General features: G+C 40.7%; 1 protein-coding gene across 1 annotated transcript in view; it reads left to right on the plus strand.

Moving 5' to 3' along the window:
- Positions 1-27,790, plus strand: part of DUSP10 (dual specificity phosphatase 10) — a 43,572-nt gene that overhangs the window by 14,314 nt on the left and 1,468 nt on the right. Inside the window, exon 3 of the mRNA XM_054443485.2 lies at positions 24,202-24,573. Coding sequence (XP_054299460.1) covers positions 24,202-24,573 — 372 coding nt within the window. The remainder of the gene's footprint in view (positions 1-24,201; positions 24,574-27,790) is intronic.

Genomic DNA, 27,790 nt, shown 5'->3' on the forward strand with positions numbered 1-27,790 from the left:
AATGAGCTGTGCAGGCCTAGTACTTTCATATAAGATAAAGGCTATTACCCTGTGCTCTGAATCTGGCAAAGTAGAGAATCACTTACAGAAAGAAAAGGATTTGTGGATGCATCAAATTATCTGCGTTGCCCTTAATGTTTTATGTGTGGTAAAGGCCTACTAAGGCCACCGCCCCCAACCCTGGCTCCCTGACTTGAATTTCATAGAACACAAAACAAAGCGCAACTCTTCCTGAGTGCTTCCACAACGGGATTTTGCTTTCTTGCCTTACTACTTCAGAATGGACCACCGTCAGGCATCTGTTGTCCATTGCACACATCAAGTAAACAGATTAAACTGCCTGAGCCAGGGGGTCGCATCAGGCCTGTCCTCCCTTTGAGGAGCTTAAACCTCTCATGTTATAATGCGAACTCGACTGAGGTAAGGAAGCAGTCACCATTTTGCATCAGAACATCACTATCTGGTTCCTTAATATCTTATATTTATTTTATGGAAGAAATAATCTCGCATTCTTTGTATCACAGCCCTGAGCTTCACTACCATTGAGCTAAATATTACCAGCTGTTGCTACTGGCAAGAGAGAAGCAAAAAACAAATTGAAAGGAGAAAGAGGAGGGGTGGGGGAGTAGACAGAAAAGAATAACATGAGGGTTGAGGGTCTTAGGGTGACAGCAACATATCTTCTAGCTCCCAGACCTGAGTTCTGGGCTCCAGTATTGAAGACTGTGAGTCATTTTCTTCAATCATTACAGTGTTTCTTCCTGTCTTAAAATAATAAGACTAGACACAAACTTCTAAGAGGGCCTTCCCTGAAGAGATAGGGAACATTTTATATTGTTTCTTTTAATTTCTATTTTTATTAAAATGCTATGTTTTTATGATAAGACTTTAAAGGAATGGGTTTTATGGTTCTTATGAGGTGATATTTTAATCTGCCAGCAGAACATCAGTTAATCACATAGAACTACTCTGGCTCTGTGACCAACCTATCATCCCTGAAATTAGAAAATTATTTTCCAGATAGTTTGGAAGAAAAAAAAGTTAAAAGCTATTGAATGCTTTCTAGATGCTGGGCATTGGGCTGTCATATATGTGTCTTATTTAGTTCTCAGAGAAGCTCTGTGAGTGTCATTTTATATCCTGACTTTTATAGCTAAGGAATCTGAGGAACAGATTAAATATTTTCTCCCTTGTTATTAACTAGTGAATGAGAGAATAAGGATTGAAATCCAGTTCTTATGATTTCAAAGCCCAAATTCTTTTCAGGCTGGCCATATCTATTTGCAAGTTTCATTCCTTATGGTGGCTTTAGTTGTGCTTTACCTCTGTGGTGCCTTAGTTATAATGCCATATTCCTTTCCCCATTTTTCTTGTATATCCTCAAATAAAAATTCCATTGCTAAGGTGAGTAGCCTATTCTGTGTCCTTAGAGTAGACTGGCTTCCCAGTAACCTTGCCTCAAATTATATCCCAGCTTTTGGATACTTTAAATTTTGGTCATGACAGTTTTTTAAGGAATAACAATTTGAGCAAAACAAACTTTTGAAAACTGTGATAATACTAACATATATGAAGTATTTCTTACATGCCAGACTGTATGCTACAAGTGTTATGTCTCATGATCACGTTCCAATTTACATACGAGAGACTGAAACTCGGAGAGGTTCAGGCACTTGTCCAGCATTCAGCTGGTGCCTAGTGGATCCTGGGTGTAGCTCTGGTATACTTCTGCTCAGTGTGCTTTTGATATCTGGAACCTTAGAATTCATTCTCCTAGTAGCCTGTGGATAGAAGGATGATATTTCCTGCTTTTGCACATATTAATAAACCCACTTTCTGGACTAGGAAGTAGATGAGTAAAGGTAAAGAAAAGTACAAGTACAAAGTTAGGTATAATGAACAAGAAAGAATCTGTGATGAGTATGATGACTACATCCTAAAGACTCTAATGCCAAAGGTATTTGATTGTTTATGCTTTATATTCATTATCTGTCCTATTAGCGTAGATGATAATGAAAACTATAGATTGTTTTCCCTCAAGTATGTGAAGAAAGAATCTCTAGTAGGTTATGATTGCCCTTTGGGAAGGTTAGTTATCAGGGATAAGTGAACAGATCCTATCAAACCATTTACTGTTTAGTTTCTCTCCTCTCCTTTCCTAATCTTTCTTATCTCTGTTCTTTCCTTCTACAGTCTAAGCCTACAAATATAGCTCAGGTAATCTGGGGGTATGGCAAGGACAGCCCCTGGGAAAAATAATAATGAACACATTTGAAGGACAGCAGGATGGACGCCTTGGAATCCTGTGTTAGGGGCGGCATTCAGAGAGGCAGAATCTGTCTTCTGACAGAGCACCCAGTTTCACACAGTGAAAGTGTGTGACTGTCCTCTCAGATGTCAACTGTAAGGTTTCATCACTGTCTAAGTTCATTTTATGCTGCTAAAACAGAATACCTGAGATTGAGTAATCTATAAAGAACCGTAGGTTATTTGGCTTATGGTTCTGGAAGCTGTGCAGTACAAGAGCAGGGTGCCAACATCTGGCAAGGGTCAGCCCATAGTGGAGGGCATCACATGATGAGCAAGTGTGCAAGACAGTGAGAAAATGGAGGCTAAGAGTTCATCCTTTTTATTAGGACCCACCCCTGTGATAACCCACTCCATGGAATGGCCATGCAATTATGGTCTTAATCCACTCTTGAGGGTGGAGCCCTCATGACCTAATCACCTCTTAAAGGTCCCATCTTTTAATACTGCTACAGTGACAATTAAGTTTTCAATACATGAACTTTGGGGGACATATTCAAACCATAGCAGTAAGGTCACCCCAAACACTCAGGTCCTCCAGTGAGAGGGGAAGGGAGGGGGACATGGGTGATCAAGGTGGCAGAATTAGTGAATGGAGAACAAAATTTAAAAATCTGAGCATTTTTTATTCTGAAATATAAAAGTAATCAATTTTAAGAAAGCTTAAAATAAATTCAAGGAGATTAACTTCATTGATCATAAGTTCTCACATTTACATGGCAAGGTGAGTTTTCTGAACCACAACAACCCCAGGATGACTTTAGAGATGTTGAAAAACCACAGAGTTACAGTCCATGGCACAGCAAGCATTCACTTACTCTATGCTGAATTAGAAAGGAAGGACATTTTTCAAGGAACTTGGTGCCACAGAATTGTAAGAGATGTTATCAAGCATTTGATCTAACCATCCCATTTTACAGACATAGAAACTGATTACTTATCCAAGAGGATATAAATAGCTAGTAGCAGTACTGGCATAGGATTCATGTTTCCTAACTCTCAGTTTAGGGTGTTTAAAAGCCCAACCAGTATATAATCCTTTGGATTAGTATCTGAGTTGTTGTTAAATAAGCAAATCTTGTGGGTTCAAGTATTCAGCCAGGTCATTCCATAATTTTTCTCATTACCTTTCTTAGGAGCGTATTTAGTGACTGATTGAATGAGCCGGCTGATGCTCCCTTATATTTGTATGCAGTTTATATATTTTCTTGCGAAGGGAGTATAGTTTGGAGGTTAAGGGCACAGATTCTGGAACCAGGCTGCTGAGTTTGAATTCTGGTTTTGCCAATTATTATAATTTTGGACAAATTCACTTTTCTGTGCCTCTGTTTGCTTGTCTATAAAATGGGAAGGGTAATGGCTCTTTTCTCATGGGCTCAGTTGAGAATTAGATAACATATATAGAAGTGCTTTGAACAATAACTAATGCATACTAGCTAACATTTATTAAAAATCAACCATAATTATAATATTGAATCTCTACAATAATAATTCATAATCTGCTTATATTCAACTGATATATGAGTGGTATAGTTCAGTAAAATGCTTTGATGTCACCACTAATGCAATACAAGTAGGAAATACTTTTCTGATGCTTGGTAGATCTTTTTGTTTAAAAGTTTGGAAAAACCCAGTGTTTCTTGTGGGGTGGATAGATAACTATGTAGGGTTTTTTTTTTCCCTGAAATAGTGCTGTGCTGAAAAATTATATGCTATTTCTGTGTAAGGAAATCTTATAAAAGTCTTAGCAGAAACACTTTATGTATACTTATTGTTAAGATATTAAGAACATTTTAGAAAGAAAAACATAATATTACTAATCCTGCCCTGACTGGCCTAGTTTCATTTTTATGTTTCTTTTTGTTCTCTACCCATATATGTGCATGTTTTTCAGGGTTTCTCACATAGAAACTGAAATTCATTTTCACTTTATATTGCATGTACTTTTGCTTCCTGTGTTGTCATCATAGATTTTCTTCTTTAATGCTGTAACCTGTCTTATTACCACATTTTACTTACTTGCCTATTAATATAAATTAAGATTGTTTCCAAGGTTTTGGTATGACAAAAGAAACCTCTCGAGGGAAACCGTTGTTTGAAATTTTCTCCACCTTCCCACCCAACTGCACTCCCCATTTAGAGAAATGGGTACTAGCTGCCATTTTGGGTGCTAGTTGCCAGTTTGAGTTTATTTTTCCCCCCAATTCTCTTTCACTTTTTAACTTCTGCTTTTCTTTCCTGAGTGTAAGATCCAACTACCTATCAAAGTTGTGAGTTTTTAGGGACATCTTTATCCTTGACCACAGGTCTGATACTGATCCTGAATGTGTGTGTTTACCACATGTCCTGTAAGGCACATATTGCAGATCTTGGACCTCTTTGGTGGATAGAGTGAGGACATGTGGAAGCCCCACTCAGCGCTATTAAATATCAGAAGCTATTGTGGAAGTGAATGATCTGGCAAGGCTAACAACGGCTCCTTGTTTCATAAATATGAGTCACTCCCAGTTTTACACTGTAGATAAAACACTCTGAAAGGGACAATAAAAACAGCAAGAGGTAGACTTAGTGAGATGCTGAGTAGATGTGTTTGTGTCTCCCTTCCTCCCAACTTTTCTAAATCCTGAGGTTTTAGTGCAGTGCTGAAGTTTTCTAGGGGCTTAAGCAAACACAGGCAGCAAAAACACATCAGAATGGAAAGATAATTCCCATCAGTTCTTTTTGCCAAATTGAGGTAAAGTGCCGTTTAAATAGGAGATAATTCTTTGACAGATAATTAGCTTGTCTTCCTTGATAAAATATGTGAATTGGTTGAGTTTATTATAATTAATTTTGCATATTATGTAAAAATCTATTCATGTACACTTACTAGGTGAATCTCTTAATTCCTACCTTGAGGATGGCTAGAAAGCCCCATTTCTGCTCCAGTGAGAATAGAAAGAACTGGATGAATGCTGTGGTTATGGAGTCCAGGAAGCCCTCTCTTACAAAGATAGGGAGGAGCTGAATGTGGGATATCATTATTAAAAGACGCAGAGACTTCATATTAATATATGCATTTATTAAAACAAACTTTGAGAACACTTAGGCCTGAGAATGAGATGCTACAAAGTTGCCTGAATAATTACCTTGAAATCAATCTCTTGCTAGTGACATTCTTCTGGCTTCCCAATGTGGAGCTTTTTCCAGGGAGTGGAGTGAGTGATTGGCTGGGTGTAGCTAGCTGTTGGCTGGGCAGTGGCTGTGGGAGGTAGCCTGAGAGGGCATGGAACAGTTGCTCAATGACTCAGTGAGTCAAAGCTCCTCTCTGCAGTTTTTCTTCCCCCGACTCCTTAAGACATTCTGAGCTCCTTCAGGCATCCGCATGTATCTGCACACTGCTTTTGGGGTGTCTTTTCTCATTCAAAGCTATTGTCATGGCTACTTGATTTGGCTCATATTAAAACCTGCACTGGAGATGTGGGAGTGCTGAAATAAAAGAGCATGCTGTAGTTAATCGATCAGACAGCCTCTCTTCTCCAAGTTGAAGTGTTTCTTTTCCTGAAAAGAGAGTGGCTATTTGATGTTCCATGGGAGCCGAATGACTTCCTGGTGTAGTGTGGCTTATAGCACCTTAGATTTTAGTCATTGGTCACTACCTCTCCATGTGCATGCACACACATTCACATGCAAACAAACACACATTTTAGTTAACATTTGTAGAATGGGAACAATTATGACACTGAGCATTAACTCATTTAATGGGGATAGCAATCGTATTAAATCTGTCTGCAGTGTCCAATATAGTAGCCTTGCTGCAAGCCAAATGTGGCCATTGAGCACTTGAAATGGGGCCAGTCCAAACAGAGATGTGCTGTAGGTGTAAAATATATACTAGATTTCAAGACTTTATATAGAAAATAATGTAAAATATTTCATTAGTAATTGTTTTAATATTGACTCTTGAAATGATAATATTTGCACATGTTAAAAAAAATATATTAGCAATATTTTACCTGTTTGTTTTTACTTTCTTGAATGCAGCCACTAGAAAAAAATTCTTGTTATTATAGCAGCCTGAATTCCATGTCTATCAAATGTTGCCGATCTCAATGTGGTAATAACAGTATTATTATCCCCACTTTTTAGATGAGGCAACTGAGGCTGAGAGAGGTTAGGTAAGTTGCCCAAGGTCTCACAGCACAATGCCAAATTCAGACCCGCCTGACTCCAGAGCCCACTCTCTTCATCACTAAGAAACTGTTGTATAATAGAGAATTTGTCTGGCCGTTGTCCTCAGTTCCTGGGAAATAATTTCTAAACCCTTGGAACTCCCCGAGTGTTAGGAGTGTCTTTGTTATGCATGATGAGCCCCTTGGATCACACCTGTGTTTATGCTAATGCGATGACTCAGGATAAGAGTTTGTCATCAGAAAGACATCCACATGATTAGAAAGTCAGGGCTTTGTATTAGTTCATCTTCTTTAGCAGAGGAGAGTGGGACTGAAGATTGAGTTCAATCACAAGGCCAATAATTTAATTAATTATGCCTAAGTAATGGAACCCCAATAAAAACTCTGGACACCAAAGCTCAGTTAAACTTCCTAGTGAACACATTGCTGTGTCAGCAGGGTAATGTGTCCTGATCTCACAAGGAGAGGGCCTAGAAGCTCCATATGCAGGACCCTCCCAGATATTGCCCTGTATGTGTCTTCATCTGGCTCTTCCTGATTTGTAGCTTTTATAATAAAAACTATCATCATAAAGATAGGGCTTGTGTTCTGTGAGTCATTCTAGTGAATTATCAAGCCTGAAGCATTGTAGAAGCCACAGAATTTATAACCAGCTGGTTAGAAGTGTGGGTGGCCTGGGAACCCCTGAACCTGTGGCTAGCATCTGGAAGTGAAGGCATTCTTATTTGAGACTGTGGCCTTAACTTGTGGAGTCTGCACTGACTCTGCTTAGTCAGTTTCAGAATTATATTGCAGTATTGCAAGAATAGACTGCCTTTTATTTGGATGTATGTATTAGGAGAACAGCAGCTGAGACAGCTAAGTGCTGCAGCTTAACTTGCTTATCTCTGTAACACCATTTCCTTGGTGACAATGGCCATTTGCATTCTAGACTTGGAAAATGACTCAGCCTTTGAGCAACTGCTTTTGCCCACTAGGATCAGTTGGGAGGCAGGCAGGCCTCTGAGACCTTCACATTCAAAACCCTTCAGGCTGTAATCTCTGGGGCCTATTTCGTCTCCCAGCTGGCATCATGTTAGTGGTGGTGACAAACATATGTGTTGGCCCCTCTTTGATACCAGGGATTCTTAAGTATTGGTTTTGGGATTGAGATCTTCATGGGAAGCTGACACAGGGTGATACTATGGGTAAGGAGTATTTTGATTTTTGTTGTGTTTTTTAATCATTTGCCTTGTCTGGAATTACGCTTTTGTGGTATGTCCTATTACATTTCATAAACAAGGTATTTAGTTCAATTGTTGTTTTTTCTTTTGGGGCTTTTGTTTGGATTTTTAAGCCAAGATCCATGCGTTTTATTTATTTTGGTTTAGTTTCTTCATCCCTGCTTAAAATAGACACTGCCTCTTGTCTGTGGTCCTGGTAACCACTACTCTTCTGTTTCCTGCTCAGGCCTGGCCCATGTTCTGTAAGGCCCTCTTAGGTCACCAGCTCCTAGAAAGTTGACTCCTATGAGTATCTCTTGGGGCCACCTTAGAATGCAGATTTCTAAGAAAAGTCCAACATAAACTCTGCAGTTATTGGGAGGAAAGTTTCCTTCACCAGTGAAAACCAGGAATAAAACAAGATTTTGGAATGTATAAAAGAGGCCTCTTTCAAAAAGAAATCAATATGACTTGTTTGTTTCTAACATGGGCCAGCCCTGGGCACTTTTCATCTGCCATCACACCAGGCCTGCTCTTCAGAGGTGTTCAGCTTTAAGACTACGGACAGTTCACACCAGATAACTATGAGGCAGTGTTCTCTGCTACTCAATGACCATGGAAGTCTCAGTCCCAGTTTCTGAGAGGGGAAGAGCAAATTCATCAGAACCAACTGAAGAGGTACAGAACATGAGGCATTCACTTCTCACACAGTCCCTGAGAATCTCACCTTCCAGAATACCAGAGGCTTCAAGGCCCTTTTTTTTACCTTTCAAGAGCATTACAGCATGCTATTGCTCTTTGAGAGATCTAGGGCTGTAACAGCCCTTATTTTTAGAAAAGAGAGAACTCCTGTGTTTGAAGAAATAGCTCTTATGATATGATCATGTGGTTTCACATGGTCTTAAGGTCAAGTAACTTGCCCAAAGGTGCACAGTTATTAAGAGGGATAAGAGGAACCCCAAATTACTGATTTCAGATCCAGAGTTGTATCCCTTCAAAAGGAGATAGAAGAAACAGGGCCACCCGGAGGTGGTGAAGATACTGTCAGAATCATCTGTTACTGCTTACCACATCTAAGTGAGAGGGTCAACAAGCTCTTGAGAGGGCCTACCTAGATCTTAGCTTGTGTATACCCTATACTGAGCACTGTGCCCCCATTTCATATTTAGTGCTTAATAAATGTATATTAAACTGAATTAAGGGCCCCTCCTGCTGCTCAGTGACATCCCTCAGGGTGAGTTTCCCTCCTGAGCCTTCTTTTCTCTTTCATGACTACCTTCCATCCATCTCTACCATTCATCACTCATATAGAATGTCCAAGAAGTAGGGGCGAGGAGAGAGGAGAAGGGGTAAGAGGCCACCAAGTGTTATTTGCCTTGGATCTCAGCCCCCCCGGAAGTGCCCATTTGTCACATTTAAGGGAGGCCCAGCACCCCTGTAAATTGCCTTTTCCTCATAAGTCTAGTCAGCCCTCCTTCCCAGCCTTGAAATGCCAGGATTTCTAAATCCTGGTGCTGAATTCACCTGGCCAGTCCTGCACCTGACTGTGTGAGTTACAGCTGGATGGCATTGTTCAGATCAATCTTCAGTGTGTTCTGAAAATGTTTCTTCTGCCAGTCCTGTCACTGAATTTCCCTAAAGTTCCTTCCTCCTTTCCCTCATTAGATTTCTCTTTGGGGACTATTTTTTCAATCAAATCTCGCAAATCCATAGCATAATGCTGAACAGCATATAATAGATGCTTTACAATAAACTGGCCCTATCTCATCTCATTCCAATGTTCACTGAATCTAAAAATATTTAATGAGCACTTACTATATACAATTCAGATGCTAAACAGTGAATACTTAGAATTTCTATTAATAACTACAATGTAGTAGCTGATTTAATTCTTGCAATAACTATTGTTGCCTGTTAGTACTATTATTAGCTCCATTTCAGGGTACAAAGAGGTTAAACAGCTTTGTCAATATCATACTGGAAAGTTGTGGAGACAGTCTGGCCCTAGTGCACCAAATCATTACACTCTATTTCCTCTAAGACAAAGAACATCTTGACTTTCTTGGGGTCCACATTTTAATAAGAACAATAAACAGGGAAGAAATAAATAGGTAACTTCAGATAGCGATAAGTGTTCTGAAGACAATGAAACTCTTAAAAACTTCATGATATGATAAAAGAGATTTGGAAAGGTAGCTGTAAATTGAATGTCAGGGAAGACTTTTCTGAGAACACATCTGGTCTGAGGTCTGAATCACCTATGTGAGTCTAAAGAAAAATAAATTTTTATCCTACCATACTTTCAGAACACCTCTGTGGATTTTTCCCCCCTACACACAGAGCAGTCTTCCAGCAGACACTAGCAGAATGTCTTGCAACTTAATTTTGACTCCACCTGGTGTTAGCCTCAGACCCCACAAGTTGAGGGCTCAGTCCTACAAGATTACCCCACCTTCCCCGCATTGGTTATAAATCAGTATTTCTGCAGCCCCCTCCCTGGGTCCCATTAATTTTCTAGGACAGTTCACAGAACTCAGGGAAATGTGTTTACACATTTATTATAAAAGACATTACAAAGAATATAGATGGACGGTCAGATGAAGGAAATGGATGGGGTTTATGGAGGCTTCATTACATAGGCATGATTAATTACATCATTGGTCATTGGTGATCAACTCAACCTTCAGTCCCTGTCTCCTCCCTGGAGTTTGGGGGATGCGGCTGAATGTCCCAATCCTCTAATTAAACTGTTTTCTTTCTGGTGACCAGCTCCCTTCCTGGAGCTATTTAGGGGCCCCCAGCCACTAGTCATCTCATTGGCATTCAAAAAACACTCATAACTTCAGAGATTCCAAGGGTTTTAGAAGCTGTGCTACAGGAACCAGGGGCAGAGATCAAATATATGTTTTTTCATATCACAGTATCACAGTGAGGATCTACAGGAAGGGAGTTTGCGGAAGAGGGAACAGCAAATGCAAAGGCCTGGAAGTGGGAAGCAGAGCACCCAGGCTTTACACACCCTCTGACAGCTGATTTTGTTCTTGCCATTGTTCATTCATGTCATGTCATGTCATATCATATCATATCATATCATATCATATCATATATATGGTTTATCAAGGCTATATTGAAGTTATAGAACACCAGAGTTAGGAGAAACTTAAAGATTACCCTAAGTCCTGATTCTATAGGGGTGGCAAAAGAGGTCACAGAGCTAGAACCCAGTATCTTTTTAGTGTGGAAGGAATGGCTGCCCTCTGAGTCTTTGCTGTCAGGGCTTCTGTTACCCTGTGCAAAGTTAGACATGGCTTCAGGGGAAGTGGTCAAAAGTCTGATGGTGCCAGATACGGGATGCCTCCCAGGTCAGCACTTCATTCCGCATGCCCCAGGTTGAACTGACCATCACTTGGCTGGTCCTCCACTTAGCCTCAAGTCCATGTTGACAATATGTAATTCCAGCCCACCTCCTCAGAGACAAGCAGTGTTTTTAATGGTTTTGTTTTCCCCCTAATCTCAGAAGGTGGTCACCCAGGCAGGGAAATGCTAGCTTTTTTTTTAACCCAGTGTAACTTTGTATGTCTCTTAGCGCATGGAGACCTCACCTTGCTTTGGGTGGACCTGTCAAAGCTCAGCCCTCATGGTATGGTGTGATCATTAGACACGGCTGAGTCCATGTTTAAGGAAAGCCCATGCCTTTTCTTTCTGGAAGTTGATCCTTTAGTCCTCAGCCTTGCTCATTATATTCACCAAATATAGAATCCAGCTCAGTGACTTGAGGAAGATGTTGCTATGCCTTTTGTGAAGTGAAAACATCGGTTCAGGAAAACAATTCAAATTTTGATGCTAACATTTGATCCTTTCCCCTACCACTTCCTGAATTCCCTAAGCCACAACTCTTTGACCTCCAGATCCTATGAAATACAGTTATAAATACTGTTTGTTGGACATGGGGGTTTTATTCAAAGCAAACTCAGATGCAGCATTTTTGGCAGGGCACTTCCATATATGATTTTAGCAATGGAACCCTATCCAGGCTTCACTTGTGTAACTTTGTCTTGCTTACTGCTTTCCCCCACCCCTCCTGTCATGGATGTTTCTAGAGGACCTTTTGTGAATGTAACTTCCAATGGGAATGTTTCACAGTAGAAATATGCTCTCCTGTGAGGTTCGCACGTGACATTTCTGAAGATTTATTTAATTGGACTTTACTTAAATCTCATTGGGAAACATACTTTTGCTGTGAAGCTGTGATGTGTTTAATCTGGGGTCTAAGATAAATGTTGGTCCTCGGGGTGGATGGTTGAGCAACAGTTTTCCTTTTGTACAGTGGGCTTGTGTAATGAATAGCTTTACTGGGCTTTCCTCTGTTTGTTTGTTTAGCAATGCTTCATTATTTAAACTTCTGCACTGAAAGGCAAGAATGTTTTTAGACATTCTTTAGAGAATTAAATAATAATTCAGAATATCTGGTTGAGCTTTCGGGAGAAATATGGCTTTGTGTTTTATAGCACTCTCCTCCTGTTAACATTCCTCTCTCCGCAGCTTCCCAGGATGATCTCATGGATTTTTCCCCCTCCTTTAATCCGTCTTGATGGATTAACCAGTATTAAGTTTGAGACCAGTGAGCAAAAAAGGTGGAGCCCTAACATGGTATAGAGTAGCCTCCCCAGTACACAGAATATCTCCAGCTAAAATATTCTTCTGCCCAGAAGGATGCCACATGGAGGTCATGTGCCAGTGCTGATCTGAAAGGGGATATATCTAATGAGGAGGGAAGTGTCTTTGGGAGAGGAGTGGGCTTCTGTGCGTGCATGTAGCTGGTTCATGGAACTAAGGTTCTGCAAGGTTTACTGCGCCTGCCTTTTATAGGCATGCTGGTCCTTTCAGAACACCCCCACCCCCTGCAGCCCCCGCCCCCACCCCCACCACCCTGCCACCCCCATTCTGACCTTGTACCATTTTTGGCTTGGCTTTAAGGTATGATACGAAGTTGAGTTGGCTCTCAGGGGCTTTGTTCTCAGGCAGCCCACAAGTTTTAGTGTGGCTCTTCAAAAGTAAGTATTATACGTTGTATTTCTAAAAGTAAGCTACACTGGGAATTACAAGTGGCACTATATTGATTTGGGCTGCTTTAACCAAATGCCGTAGACTGGATAGCTTAAACAACAGAAAGTTATTTTCTTATAGTTCTGGAGGCTGTAAGTTCAAGATTGGGGTGCCAGCATGGTTGGGTTCTGGTGAAGCCTTTCTTCTTGGCTTGCAGACAGCTGTCTTCTTGCTGTGCCCTCACAAGGCAGAGAAAGAGAGACAGCAAGTTCTGTGTTGTCGCTTCTTATAAAGGTACTACTCCCATCACAGGAGCCCTACCCTCATGACCTCACACTGGGGATTAGGGCTTCAGCATACGAATTTGTGTGTGTGTTTGAATATGGGGAGGAGAGATACAATCAGTCCATAGCAGCCACAAAAAATGCATTCAGAAAAGGAAAGGGTATGAATTTTGCCCAGAATTTGGAGTGTATGTAAATTACACCATTTGGTAAATCAGTGCATTCTCTCTCGCTCTCTCTGTTTCTCTTCCCCTTCCCCCTCTTTTCTTTTCAAACACATATTGATCACCTGTTGTGGACTTTGGAACACTCAGGAGCTTCCCACTGAACTCAGAATAAAACCTGCCTAAGAGGCCCTGTGAGGAGGGTCCCTGCCTCCCAGCCTTCCCCTCTCCTAGCCCTTCTCCCCACCCGCCTCTTGCCCAGTCATTGTGCCTCTCCACATTTGGCTCCCTTGAGTCACTCAGAGGCCCCCTGAGTTCCCTGCCTTTCCCAGTGTGGTGTTCCCTCCCTCTGTTCTCCTGGATTCCATCCCCTCTCATACCTCAGAGAGGCTGTCCATGAACCCCAGTCTAATTAGTCCCCTCTCATAGCACCCAGGAACTGGAGAGCGGCTTCCGTTATGACTTATCCTAATTTGTGACTGCCTTCTGGAATCTGTGTTTATGGTTGTCATCTGTCTCCTCCTGATGGAGTGGGGAGGGTCTGGGAAGGGGCCTCTGCAGTGTGTCACTCACCTCCTCAACTCCCAGAATGTTTGGGGAGGGTTTGATCTTAAATACAAGAGATTATAACAGTGAAAAATGTGTTAATGTAACTGGCATGTCTGTTAACAAATCCCAGACTTGATCTGAATGTTTATGGTGTGCCTTTCTCCCTGGGAACCAGTTGGTCTGTGCTAACATAGGTAAAGTTTAGACACGTACCAAAAAGAAAACTGAACTTGCAAGTTTTCGGGAACATGGGAGCTGGAACTTGGCTGTCTTTCTGTCGGCCCCTGACCCCTCACCCCCAGACTGGATCTTGGTAGGCACCCTTCTTAGCCATTCACTTGATTGAAGCCCAAAATCCTTTCCTGGAAAGCAAAAATACTTACTCTTATTTTCTTTAGTTGGCATTTTTGTTAGTGAGAATGGAGCTCAATAGAAGTAGACAAAATCCTGGTGGAAAAAAAAAAATGAGACTACACAGGCTGGGAGGAAGGTCTGTGGATGGAGGTGACAACTGGAACCACCAGAAACATCTGTTCTGACCCTTCTATTCCAGACTAGGATTAAGGGAGAGCAGAAGGCACTTCCCTGCCCCTCTGGCAGAGGGACTGACTTGAAGTCAACTACGCCCACACCCGGTCTTCAGGTGGTTCTTACTGAAAGCTTTGTGAGACAGAATGGGGAGGGTGAGTTAAAGATGGTATTCTCTGCACTAGCAGAGCCTTACTGTGTGTTTGGCTGGCAGGGATGAGTGCTCAATCACTCTTCCCAGCCCACCTTTGACTTTTTAAAAATAGGTCTAACAAATATTCTGTGGATTCGTTTGAAATTCAAGCATCAAAATGCATTCCAGGTAGAAGTCTCTCTTTCATGTTTTCTTCCCATCTGCTGCTGATGGATTTATGAGAGACAGAGAAGGTGTAGGGAGAGGGAGAGAAGGGTAGAAGAGGGGAGATGGCAGGGACAGGGAGAGAAGAGGGAGAGGGGAGGGGAGGGGAGGGAGGAGGGATCAGGGTAGAGGAGCAAGAGTGGGGGAGAACAGGTGAGGGAAAGAAGAGTGGAGAAGGGGGCAAAGGGGATAGAGATAGAGACCAAACCCAAGGCCCTGGTGGGGAAGAAACCAGAGTCATAGAGTCTCACTGACTTCTGCAAAACCTGAGGCGCTTCCTGGCTCTGGGAACTCTTGAGATCTTAACAGTTCAACTCCTGCTCACATAAAAGTCATCTGCTCATTAAAATAACACAAAGCTGTTTAATTGTTGTCTTTGTGGAGAATTACATGACTGTCATCAGCTGTTGCTTCTGGCAGTGCTTTCTGTTCTAATGTAAATAAATGAGGTAACAGATTTAAAGAAATAGGCTGTATTTACATACTTCTGAGGTATCCTCTCAAAACAATCTGCCTGTGTTATTCAAATACACACAAATTAAACTTGTGGTAGCTCAAACATTGGTTATTCATTAAAGCCTTAAAGTTGAAATGGTAGGAGTGGGGCAAGAGAACTGCACCTCCCTTCAGGGGGTAGGAACCAGAGGCTGACTTTTCCGTGTGGACTGAGCTACTCCAGCTGGCGGAAATCCAATCCCCAGCTCTTTTCTATACCAATTCTGTCATGAGGCAACTTCTGAGCCAGGAGGGGAGGGTGGTGGGAGCAGAGGGGAATCGTTAAAGCTCTGACAAAAACTTTCCAGGGCCAGCATTTCTTGGAAGGCCTCCAATTAAACTTTATTTTCAGTTTTCATAAATCACAATTCCTAAATCATTGGATGTTTCTGACTCAGTTTACTTTTTTGAGGTAAATATGTGGGCAGTAATTTTTTAAAATTCTTCCTATTGAGGGCATGGCAAAGGTTTTATCAAACAAGGAAGGAAACAGTATATTCGAAAATATAAGAAAAATGACAAGAGACCCCTCCAATAAACAAGTTAATGACTGGAAAATGTAGAAGTATATGGAACAAAAAATGGAGAAGAAAGCACACTGCTAATTATACAAAGATTAGGAAGTAGCAAAAGTGACTGTTTTAGTTCTTGGTGAGTGTCATCGTCAAATATTAGCTTATTTCTGGAATGCTGGATTTTTTTTAACCTTGGGGTGGGAGGGATGGCACATGAGCTGAGAGAAACAGTAGTAACTATTGAAGTGGCTACCTTGTCTGGGTTAAATAACCAGGGTTCGTTGTCTCACACCAAGAAAATTTAGGACATGGACACACATGAGGAGTTTAGAAGTAGAGGTTTAATAGGCAAAAGAAAGGGAAAGGAAAACAGCTCGCTCTTTAGTGAGAGAGAGGTGACTTCCAAGAGGAAAAAGGCCGACTGGTGGTGGATGTGCCGGATTTTATAGTCTGGCTTGAGGAGGCAGTATCTGATTTACGTAGGGCTCACAGATTGGTTTGACCAGGTGTGAGGTTTACACAGCACTCAGGGAAGGCTGGTCACCGCACCCTAATCTTATTATGCAAATGAACTCTCCCCTTGCCTGGCGCCATCTTGTCTGCTCCTTACTGTACACGTGGCTGGCAGAGAAGGGAAGATGGAGCCGCCATTTTGAACATGTCTAGTTGCGGGTAATTCTTTCCTGTTGGTGCCCACCCGTGCAAACTCTCAGTTTGCTTGTCTGTATCTGCAGCTCAACTTTACAGGCTGCTCTTTGTTGGAAAATGATTTGGGGCTGCTTTTCATTAAAAGGCAAACGTTACGAAGGACTTCTGTACCCTCACTATCTGCCTAAGTAATTTCTTCTTAACTCCTGTATCACTATGATACCAAAGTTACTATAGGATGACAACGCAAGCAATGTCTATTTCATGTAAGCGTCAGTATTCTATATTATGTTGTTTTGTCCAGACAATCCAAAGAAAAGACTATTGTTAACTCAAAATTCAGGCAAATTCTGATATCAACTTTTCAGAATTTTTTTTTCTCTTAAAACATTACTAAATACTACTTGGTTAGATGAACTAAGTAAAAATGAACAACTTTTATTATTGGAAGATAGTTTTGGGAGGGCTATTCTGGAAGTGATTTCAGCCTATCATTTATCACTAGGAAAACACCAGGAAGATCTTTTTATTTTGTTAAGTTTTTGTAAATTATTTCCAAAAAGAAATTGACCACCTATCTCAATACCTCTTTCCCTATAGCTCCTGTTGGTATCTCACATACCAGCAGTCACCTGTCTTCATGTGACTTGGGGCTAATTCCTGTGTACAAAGGGATTTAAATAAGACTAGTCCTGCTCTCCAAGGACCTAAATTCTATTAAAGCTCTTAATTTGGATATACACAGAAAGGAAAATATATTTTAAAAGAATATGTATTAATAATGCAGTTATAGTTGTAGAGTGAGGCTGCATGTATACATATAATAAGTTGTTGAAACTAAGTTTTTATAGAATGACTCTGAGAAAAACTAAACACCTCAACTTATTGAGGAAATTGAGGTATGAAAAAGTTGTGTGTGTGATAACTTTTCTGTACGTCCATTTAAAAAATTTCTAGAAGTATACATATATTTTTAGAAAATATACCAGAAATGTATTTTTGGCTATTTGATACGCCTAAAAAATGTCTTTTTTTCAAGGCTTCTAAAAATCATAGACATAAAGAACTAAATATAATGAGGTTTTCAAGGGAGACCACACTAACCACCAGCCTCAACCCGCACTCTGCATGCCACTTCCTCCGGCAGTGATGGAGTGTAGACTAGGCTAACAGCACTGAGTACACTTTTAGCAGAGCAGAGGTACAGTGGGCTGTCCTCATGGCTCCTGCTTTGTCCTGTTGTCCTCCCTCTCTGGTGATGCCCTTGCATGGGGTTGCCTCTGCAGGATGGTCTCCTTTTCCCCACTGCTCTGAAGCAACTGTACCAGCACCAAAAGTTCATCTCTAGCAACACTGACATTGACCACTGTAGTCTCTGGTCATCTTCCTGCATCTGACTACCTCCAGTGCTAGTTAGCTTTGCTGCTCCATTTGGCAATCATTCAAATAGCTGCAGGGTTTGAATGCCTTCTTAAAATACCAGGATGGCTATTGTACACACAAAATCATTGAATCATTACGACAGACCTAAGTAGTAGTGTCCTATTTTATAGTTATAGAAAGATAGCCTGGAAGACTTCAATAACTTTCAAAAAGTGACACACTTGGCATGTGGCAGACCCACTATTCTAAATCCAAGGCAAAGCTCTTTTTTTTTTTGCTGCTTTATATATCATCCACTGTCTTTTCTAGAGTTGGCTTTTAAGATATATCTGTAGATAACTGTGTCTCCTTCACACAGGAAAAACCCATGAATGGAGGGACTAAAATATTTTTAGATATATCTTCCTAAAAGACTTAGTAATATGGCAAGCCAAATCATATGGATGGGTACTCAATGGGATTCAAGATCCCATTATGTTATATGAGTATATCTGAAGTTTTATGTATATGTGTGTATTTTAAGCATGTGATACTTCCTTGTTTATGTCTTTTCAAACATAAGGCATCTCACATGTAAGCCAGACCACACTGGTTTGAGGGAAGCAGTCAAATGACGTGATCATAAGAAGACTTCTCTCTGACTCATAGTCAGCCTCCTAAATCTCTCTCTTCCCCTGAGTAAGATAAATACTTCTTTATCTTTTGTTTCATACCTTATACCTAGTGAGACAACACTCCCATTCAACTCTCTCTGCCTCTGTTTGATAGGGCCTCCCTTTACTCTTCTTGGGAAAGAAATACAAGTTCCCTGGGGGCAAGATCCTAAGACAATTTAAGTAACACTTCCTTGGGTATTTTACAGTAGGAATCATTTTCATCTTGAACTTGAAAATACCGTACTGTAAAATACCCAATTCCTACTGTAAAATACCCAATCACATCTATGGAGTATAAAGAACATTTCATAGAAAACAAGAAGTAGAAATAATCTTTGTGGATCGAGCTGGTACCCACCCCCACCCCACATGTTTCTCCTGTTAAGATAGGTGATATTCTGTCCTGAAACTTATGAAGTGACTCTGACCCTGTCTTTGAAGAAGATTTCAGCCTTGGCAGCCTGACATCAGCTCCAGTTCATCCAGGCTTTGTTCTTCCACAGATTCTTGTGCTTATAGAATCTTGAGTGGCTCTGATGTTCTGTTTCCATGGAGTATATCATAGCATCCATCTGTTCCTGGTATAAACAAAATAGTATCCAACTTACAGCAATGTCTCTCCCACTTATAATAAAACACCTAACTCTCATGTAGCATTTTATCCATATTGAGAGCTCTGTGAGATAGAAATTATTATATTACAAGTCACAGATATGTAAACTGAGATGCAGAGACATCAATAACTTGCTCAAGATTACAAGGTAAGTGATAGGAGTCAGGATTTTTAACTCAAGCAGTCTGGCTCCAGTCTATGATCTTAACCACTATCATCAAGGTACTGTTTTACTTTAAAAGACTGGTTACTCAGTAAGAAAAACTAGGCAACAGAGAGGGGTGATCAATATGCTTATAGCAAACTGTAGAAGAGTCCAATTTTAGCCTACACCCCTCCCCCTGGTCTTTGGACATTACTGTTTGCTGACCTTCAGTGAGAGTGTTCCTTAAATTTCTGGAAACAGCTCACTTTCTAGCTTAGCATAAGACCAAAAAGTGCTGTCCACCTTTAGAGTATAAAAATCTCTTGCTTATAGATTCTGCATTTGGATGTGGTTTCTTTAACTCACCACCCAGTGCATTGCTTGTGAATCACATTACAGAGGACTCTTCTGTTTCCAGGACTGCAGTAGCCAAAACAGCAACGGGAGCTGAAATGCATCTATAAAGAGAAGTTTCCCACTAAAACTAGAATCCATTGCTTCAGTAGGACTGTCACTGAACTGACTGTGTGTTAGAAGAAACTGGCAGGCAGTATTTCCACATATAGTTCTTTAGAGGTTCTACGTATTCTTTGTTGCTGCCATTTAGAATCAATGTACTGACCATACTCATTTTGGCAGAGAACCTACTTTTGAGATAAGCTTTGAAAATATTTGCTGCCCCCCCAACCCGCCCTGCCTCACCCCACCCCGGCATTGTTGCTCATGGCTACAATATGTTCGCACTAATAACTGCAGGCTCTTGTGCACATAGGGAAGTTAGCCACCTTGGTAGAAATTAGAGAAAAGGAAGAAGGAGGGAAGAACAGTTTTATTTTCAAAATTCAATTCTGTGGAAAAACCAGAAATGCAAAGACAGTCTTTATTAGGAAAGCTAGGACCAACAAAGTGAAATCAGATATATTTGTTTAGGAAAAATAGGGAGCTGTTGCTTTCTTTATGTTAAAAGTATGTTTTGCAAACTTTAAAACTGCTCGGATACCTTGGTTCCTAATTCTTTTTTGTTAAATAAAATTTTAAAAGTAAAAACTCAGAAACATTAGCTTACTTATATAGAGTCTTTGTATTAAGCAGATTTTTTTTTTTAGATCTTTAAAATGGTAGTTTCCCAAAGTGATGAAAAGAAAAAGCACTTACAATGTGCTGGACATTGTTTTAAGGTACTTTATTAACCACTCTAATCATTGCAACAGTACAGTGAGGTAGGTACTATTATTATCCCTGTTTTGTATACAGGGAAACTGAGGAAGAGACAGGTGAGAAACCTGCCCAGGGTCTCATAGCTAGTGTTTGGCTGTGCTGGGGTTTCAAACCCAAGAAGTCCAGCCTCAATACCCCTGCTCTGAATCACTGCACTGCACTTAGGGCTCTCATGGACTATGCGTGTGCATAGATCAGTTGGAATTTAGGACAAAGGTGATGATATTGGGGTTAATAAGACATTATTTATCGAATACCTGGTTGTGTATCAAAACCTTTACATAGGCTTCCTGAACTATGACCCTGATGGGTAGATGATATTACATCCACTTAATAGATTGGTAAACTGAGGCTTAATGAGGGAACCTGACTTGCACAGGGTCTCACAGCTGCTAGGAGGCAGAATCATAACTGCAGCTAGGTGTGTTTGTCTCTGACCTTAGCTCTTAACCTCCATGCTACAGTGCTCCTGCTTTGTTTGTTAATTATCATGTTCTAATATTCTTAAATAGTAATAAATATAACATCATCAAGGTTCCTCATTAAGTGATCAGTCACTTTGGCCTCTGGTGATATTTGATGGGGTAGGGTCGGAGGAAAGTAACTGGAAAAGAAAAACCAGATTAGCTTTACTCTTCCCCCTCCCCTCCAGATTTCAATTTCAACCCTTCTCCAAGAGAAGAAAACAGTCCTTCCTGCAGACTTCTCTGGAAAAAACCACCACTGTGAGCTTCCACTGGTTTTTTTTTGCTTTAAGCACCGTCCACAGAGAGAGTTTTTAACTGCAATACATAGCTGTGCATAAGCCTTATGGAAAACTGATGCCCAAGTTGATTAGCAGACTGGCAGTTGAACAGGAGACTATTTTTTCAGACCCCTCAAGGAGAATTTCCTTGTTTACCTTATATGTTTAAATTGTAATATCTCCTTTTCTCTCCACCCCTCCCACCTCCAAATATTATATGAACAGAGTTCCTACATGGCTTAAACATACAATACACCCATACTTTTGTACATAAGCATGCTCTGTGATTTGGAGCATTCTGTGTGTCTGTCTCAAATTCCCTCCTCCCCCCACTCCGCCATGGGTTTTTTCCCCCCATTAGGCAAATGGAAGGCCCATGCCACCTGTTAGCATTACATCATTGGCTCCCCAGAACACAGTTGCACCAAAGGCCTTAAACAAAGTAGTTCTTCTTGTATTGTTTGCACTCAAAGAGCTGATATCATGCCAACTGATGTCATTGTATGTCTTTGTGTAACTGCTATGGCAACTGGGCAGGTGGGGAGCCTCCAGCTGATGTCATTGAGAAAGGAGGTGTAGAGGCAGAATTTTAAAAAGCTGGACGCTGCATTTTTCTGTGTGTGGGGTTTTCTAGCATGTGTTGGGTTTTTTTTAAACTAGCTGCTTTTAAGACAAATTACAGCTTGAGTACCCTAAATAAGAACAGAGAGGTTTTTCCCCTGCTTTTAGAGCCTTCTTTTGAATTTGTTTTATTGTTCTTCTCTCTCTTCTTATATGGAAAAATGTAACAACTGCCTTTTTTGAAGAAAAAAGTGAATTAGGTTCCCATCACAGAATCTGTGTGGAATTTGGGTTTTTGTGGAGGCGAAGCTGAGCAGATTTTAACTCTTCAGAATCCCTTTTGTGGAGGCTGTGATGATGACAATGGGTAGTTTTTATCTTATTTATTTTTTAAGTCTTCACTGGTGAAGTTATTTTCCATATTTTCTTTCTTCTACTTCAGAATTATCTCTTCAGGTTCAAACTTTATTGTCATAATTGCCTAGCAGAATAAATTATCATATGTAAGGGCAGAGGTTAATTCTAGAAATCAACTGAAATTCGTATATAGCTCTTGTTTTTCTTTTCAAAAAGCTGGGGTAGGTTTTGACTTCTTACTTTCAATGAGTAAAGTGAACATAATATTGCCCTTTGAGTTTTCTTTGGATCATAACCATACCTTAAGGAGAATATGATTTCTTTCTTTTACACAGCCAGCTCTGGGTCCATTGGTTGTGAAAAGTCATGAGACTCGGTCTAGGTTATGGTCTGGAGTTTCCCGCTGTGGTTTGTCAAAGATGAGACTTGAAATGGAGAAGAACATATGCCAGGCTCAGAGGCTAGTGGACAGATAGACTTCCTGTCCTTATTGCAACATAACCGTCTCTTGTTCATGCTTTGGGTTTTCTGCCTTATCTCCTGGAACTATCAAGACAGCCACAAGCCATCTGTCTTTGAGGGTAGATGTTGTGTTCTGGTGGCTTTCAGCTAACAGGACTTTTCCACTTCCCCCTCTTTTCAAAGGGAAAGCCAGAGTGTATCTAGTTCTGTTTGATTAGGATTAGAGCTCAGTTGGCACTAATAATGTCAATCCAGATTTTATAGCACTTACATGTATATTATTATAATTTGAGCTTTGTAATAATCCTTTGGGTTTATCTGTGCATGCCATTGTGTGTAAAAATATTAGCAGAAAATTTAAACAATAAACTGTGATCCGTAAATTCCCTAACTTAAACAATTGTTCTTTTTTTGTACAGTTCTTCAGCTTTTGGTGAATGTTTTTTACTTAGCTTTTAAAAAATGTAATATTAAACCAAAATGTTTTATTTATTTTCACATCCTTTTTGCAACTACTCTTTTAAAGGCTACATAATACTCCGTGGAATGAATGTAATAACTTTTTTCTTTTATTTTTGTGTTTTACTTGGCCTTTTTAAAATATATATAAAACAGATAACATTGTAGTGAACATCTCCATATATCTAGCTAACTATCTTTGGTTAGATGATTTCCCTAAGATCCATTCCCAAAAGTGAGATTGCACTTGTTCAGGGGAAGGTTTGCATTTTAAAAATGGAGAAATAAGCACAGTTTATAAACTTTTTATGCTAGACCCATAACTCTTGGGAGGCAGAGCAGAGCCGTAAGCTCAAAAGTATGCATTCACACATCCGAAAGAGGTTTCTTGATGGGTTTATGTGCCCACAAGCCTTGGAAAGTCGAGGAGTAAGCAACTGCACTGCTCTCACATTCTGTTCTACTGAAAGTCAGGCTTGACAAATGTCAGGGCCCTACATGGAGAATATCAAAAAAGATTATAAGAGCAATCCTTCCCAGCCCACCCTGGCTTGTCTTTTCCGAGTACGTCTCTGCTGATTTCACCTGTGGGCAATCATATAAATAATATAAATTAAAATAGTGAATGCCTGCTGAGTTCTACTGTGTGCCAGGAGATGTGCTAAGTATTTTACACGTATTCATTTATCTCAGGCTCACAATTGCACTCAAAGGGAGACACCATCACCCTCAGTTTACAGGTGGTGAAACTGAAGCACAGAGATAAATGAACTTCAGTCATAGTGTCAGGAAATGATGGTACCCAGATTATAATCAAGATAACCTGTCTCTTCCAATGTTCCTGCTTGTAACCACTCTGCTGTATTGGGAGCAAACTTGTCCCTCTGGGTGAAGTGAGTTATGAAGGGTGCAAGACATGCTCCTGTGGTGCTGAGATTCCACCCGAGGAGGTCATCTGTGCCTTTCTTGGCTCCCAAAGTTGCAGGATTCTATGTAGGCCACTGAGCATATGGCTCTTTGAGGCAGGTCACATTTGCAGCTGAGGCAATTGCTTGATGTCGCGTGGAACTCTTGCTAGGGGAACATGCCCTCATTTGTAGAAAGAGCACATTTCCAAAGTGCTCCATGCAGTGATATTCCCCGAAGCTTGTCTTGGGTCTCCAAATGGACTTTTATTTTTTATTTTTATTTTTATTTTTTTTGCTTAAATACATATTTATATATGTATTTAAAATATGCATGAGCTACAGTGCAAACTCATTCTAATGGGGAGGTGGCATTCTCTGCCAGCTCTGAAATCTCAGTCACTCTCACCTTCTGTGTTTGTGTTCTAGGTGGACTTAGTAGTTTTAAGCAGAACCATGAAAACCTCTGTGACAACTCCCTCCAGCTCCAAGAGTGCCGGGAGGTGGGGGGCGGCGCATCCGCGGCCTCGAGCTTGCTACCTCAGCCCATCCCCACCACCCCTGACATCGAGAACGCTGAGCTCACCCCCATCTTGCCCTTCCTGTTCCTTGGCAACGAGCAGGATGCTCAGGACCTGGACACCATGCAGCGGCTGAACATCGGCTACGTCATCAACGTCACCACTCATCTTCCCCTCTATCACTATGAGAAAGGCCTGTTCAACTACAAGCGGCTGCCAGCCACTGACAGCAACAAGCAGAACCTGCGGCAGTACTTTGAAGAGGCTTTTGAGTTCATTGGTAACTATCTCCCATAGGGAATTTTCATCCTCTGCCTTCCTTTTCCCTCCGGCTCTTGCTTTGATATCAAGTTCAAGGTTTATTCCTGTGTTGGAAAAGAAAAGCTGCCCTGGAGTTTTGGAGGGCTCTGCTACCTGAAACAGCTTAAGCATTCTCCTAAGTCATAGCCTGTCGAGTGTATCCAAGCCATCAGGATGGATATAAAAGGACAGTAATTGAATTTGTTGGGATCCGTTCAACTAGAAATCCTCATCCCTCAAGTTCTCAGTGAAATAGTGGTAGGGGTTAGCATTTATGTGCTCTATAACCAGAAAAGTGGATGGAAAGTAAGGAATTGGAGGTCAGAGTTGGTGCTACTGCTACTTGATCTACTATCGCCGTTGAGCACCTTGGAAGCAATATCTAGTGAATATGACACCTCTTCCAAACATACCTATGCCTTCCGGTCACCCTACTAAGCCTTATTCATCCAGCATAAGGGGAGATGGTACTAGTTTTCCTTTGACAGTCTGCCCCAAACTCATTGAACTAGGAAAGATCAGGTTGTGTAGACGGAGTAGTTCCCAAGGAGGAAGTTTTAGCAACAGCAGGCTTTAATCCCCAGAAGGAAGCAACTATTAGCCTAACCCTAATCTTAATTTCTGCAACTTCTATAGCCCCAAACTGCTATAAGACTCAAAATATCACCGGGCGCAGTGGCTCACACCTGTAATCCCAGCACACTGGGAGGCCGAGGCGGGTGGATCACCTGAGGTCAGGAGTTTGAGACCAGCCTGACCAACATGGAGAAACTCCGTCTCTACTAAAAAAATACAAAATTAGCCAGGCGTAGTGGTGCATGCCTGTAATCCCAGCTACTCGGGAGGCTGAGGCAGGAGAATTGCTTGAACCTGGGAAGTAGAGGTTGCAGTGAGCTGAGATCATGCCACTGCACTCCAGCCTGGGCAACAACAGTGAAACTCTGTCTCAAAAAAAAAAAAAACAAAAAACAAAAAAACACTCAAAATATCATTTTGGGAGCACCTGCAATATAGCAAAACTCAACATTTGTTTTTTTTTACGTAACTTCAACTTTTATTACCATAAAGGGGTGGCCTAGTACTTTTCCTAAATATTACAGCAGGTTGTTATTCCAGGAAGAATACAGTTAAGTGGAGTGGGGTGTTCCTTTGTCAGAGAAAAAAAAAAAACAGCCTTAGGTTTAACAGCCAGTGGGGTCTGGTGGATTTGCTGTAGTGTTGACATCTCTGGTCATTTTGCCAAGCTGTTTTCCTTGCTAATTATGCCGTCAGCACAGGACCGTGGAATACTGAGTCTGAAAGGAAATTCAGGGTGATCACTGAACTTAGAGAAGTAAAGTGACTTCTCCAAGGTCATAGGAATTCTAGTGTCCAAGAAGGGGCCAGAATCCAGGGTTTTTGACTCCCAAGCCTTGAGGCCTTTTCACAACACACTAAGGCAATGTTTATGATGCCCTATTAAGTAATTCCCAACTGGCAACACTGAGGATGCAGAGATACTGCAGATTCTTTATTAATAAAATCTGAGCCAAACCTGGAGCGCTGAAGAAGAAAAATTTCTCAACAAGCATATGAGGAACTTCTGGTTGATACATGATGTGATGTTATGACTAAGATTCCATCTGACTTAATTCCAGTTGGAGGAAGTTAGGAAATTGTTTTCTATTTAATGAGTAGGGTAAGATATACTTGTTCTAAGAGGATTTCAACCAAAGCTCTCACATTCCTTATAGATTACTCAGGCTTACCTGCCTTTTTTTTTTTTTTTTTTAAGGAAAACAAAACCAATAACAAATAGCATTCAGCCCGAAGAACAACTCCATATCACAACCTGCATAGGCACAATTTTATTTTCATTGTTATATTATTGGATAAGCTGAAATCTTACAGTCTTGCTTTAGGAAAAACACAGCAGGTTTTATAAACATAATAGCTTTCACTGAGAGTGTAATATAAGCTAAGCAGCATCTAAGTTTAGTGTTTATACCAGTTTATTTATTCCTGAATCAAGTGTGTGTAGTGGAACCGGTGGTCCAGCCAGGCACTCAGAAGCTCATTCTCTCACCACCATGCTTTCTGGTCTTGACTTGGAGCTAAGTACTGTGTGCTGAAGGGAAAAAGTTGAAAAAGAGAGATGCTTACTTTTCTTGAAATACTGTTGACTATGACAAGTAAACCTCATCTGTAAATTTTTAAGATGAAAATTTACATCAGGTTTTTTTTTCCTTGGTCCACTGGTGGGTAGCCAGTAGATGTAGTTTAGGTGAAATCACTACTCTCTCTACCCCTTCTCCTTCCCTACCTGTTTATCTAATTGGTGTTCCTTCAAGGAAGCTTTCATAGGGATGTGTTAGAGTCTGGAAATGTCATTAAGAATCTGTTCAGGTAGTGCCTGCACGCTATTGTCCTGAGCTTTTAATATATCTGAAAACTTAGCAAGTCTTCCTCTTTCAATTGCTCTGGATTTTGAGCCATTGCTGGGATTCCTCCATCTTCTGCATTATTGCCACATTGGAATGTCATACATGGAAGCAAACGGGATTGAACGCTTGAGAGGTGACACCCTCAGCCTGTATACTACTAGCCTTTAGTTAACTTTGCAACAACTGGATTTTCTGGGGAGAAGCTGAACATAGTATCTTTCTAGTTAAGCTTTTTTCCTTTAACCTTAATCAGGGTTTAGTAAGACTAAAACTCTTATCCATTTAATGCCCGTTCGTGTACAGAGCAATTCTATAGAATAAAGAAAGTGTTTTTTCTCTATTACAAGTGAGAGAGTTGTTACTAGCACTAGGTTTGTTAAGTCACACAACCGAAAATTGGAATTAACATCCTTAATCCAAAGAGGAATTGTATGTGTATATATATGTATATACACACACACACACACACACACACATATACATATATATGTGTGTGTATATTTTCATGTGTGTGTATAATTTTTCCCCTCCCTCTCTCCTTTTCCTTCATTCTTTTTTTTTTTCTTTCAGTAGTGTAATTCCAGAAAAAAAGAGAACAAGACATTTGAGAGAAGGTTCAGTGACTGTTAGAGTCGACTTAATCAGTAGCTTGTTCAACGTGAAAGCTAACTGTGTTATAGGTCTGGCTTCAGGCCACTGCTGTCACCTGTGAAGCAAACTGTTCCTATGAGCAATTCTTTCATTTAATCCTCTCTTTAAATGTAGACGTATAGC

This window comes from Pongo pygmaeus, chromosome 1 (assembly GCF_028885625.2).
Source record: "Pongo pygmaeus isolate AG05252 chromosome 1, NHGRI_mPonPyg2-v2.0_pri, whole genome shotgun sequence".
Lineage (NCBI taxonomy): Eukaryota > Metazoa > Chordata > Mammalia > Primates > Hominidae > Pongo > Pongo pygmaeus.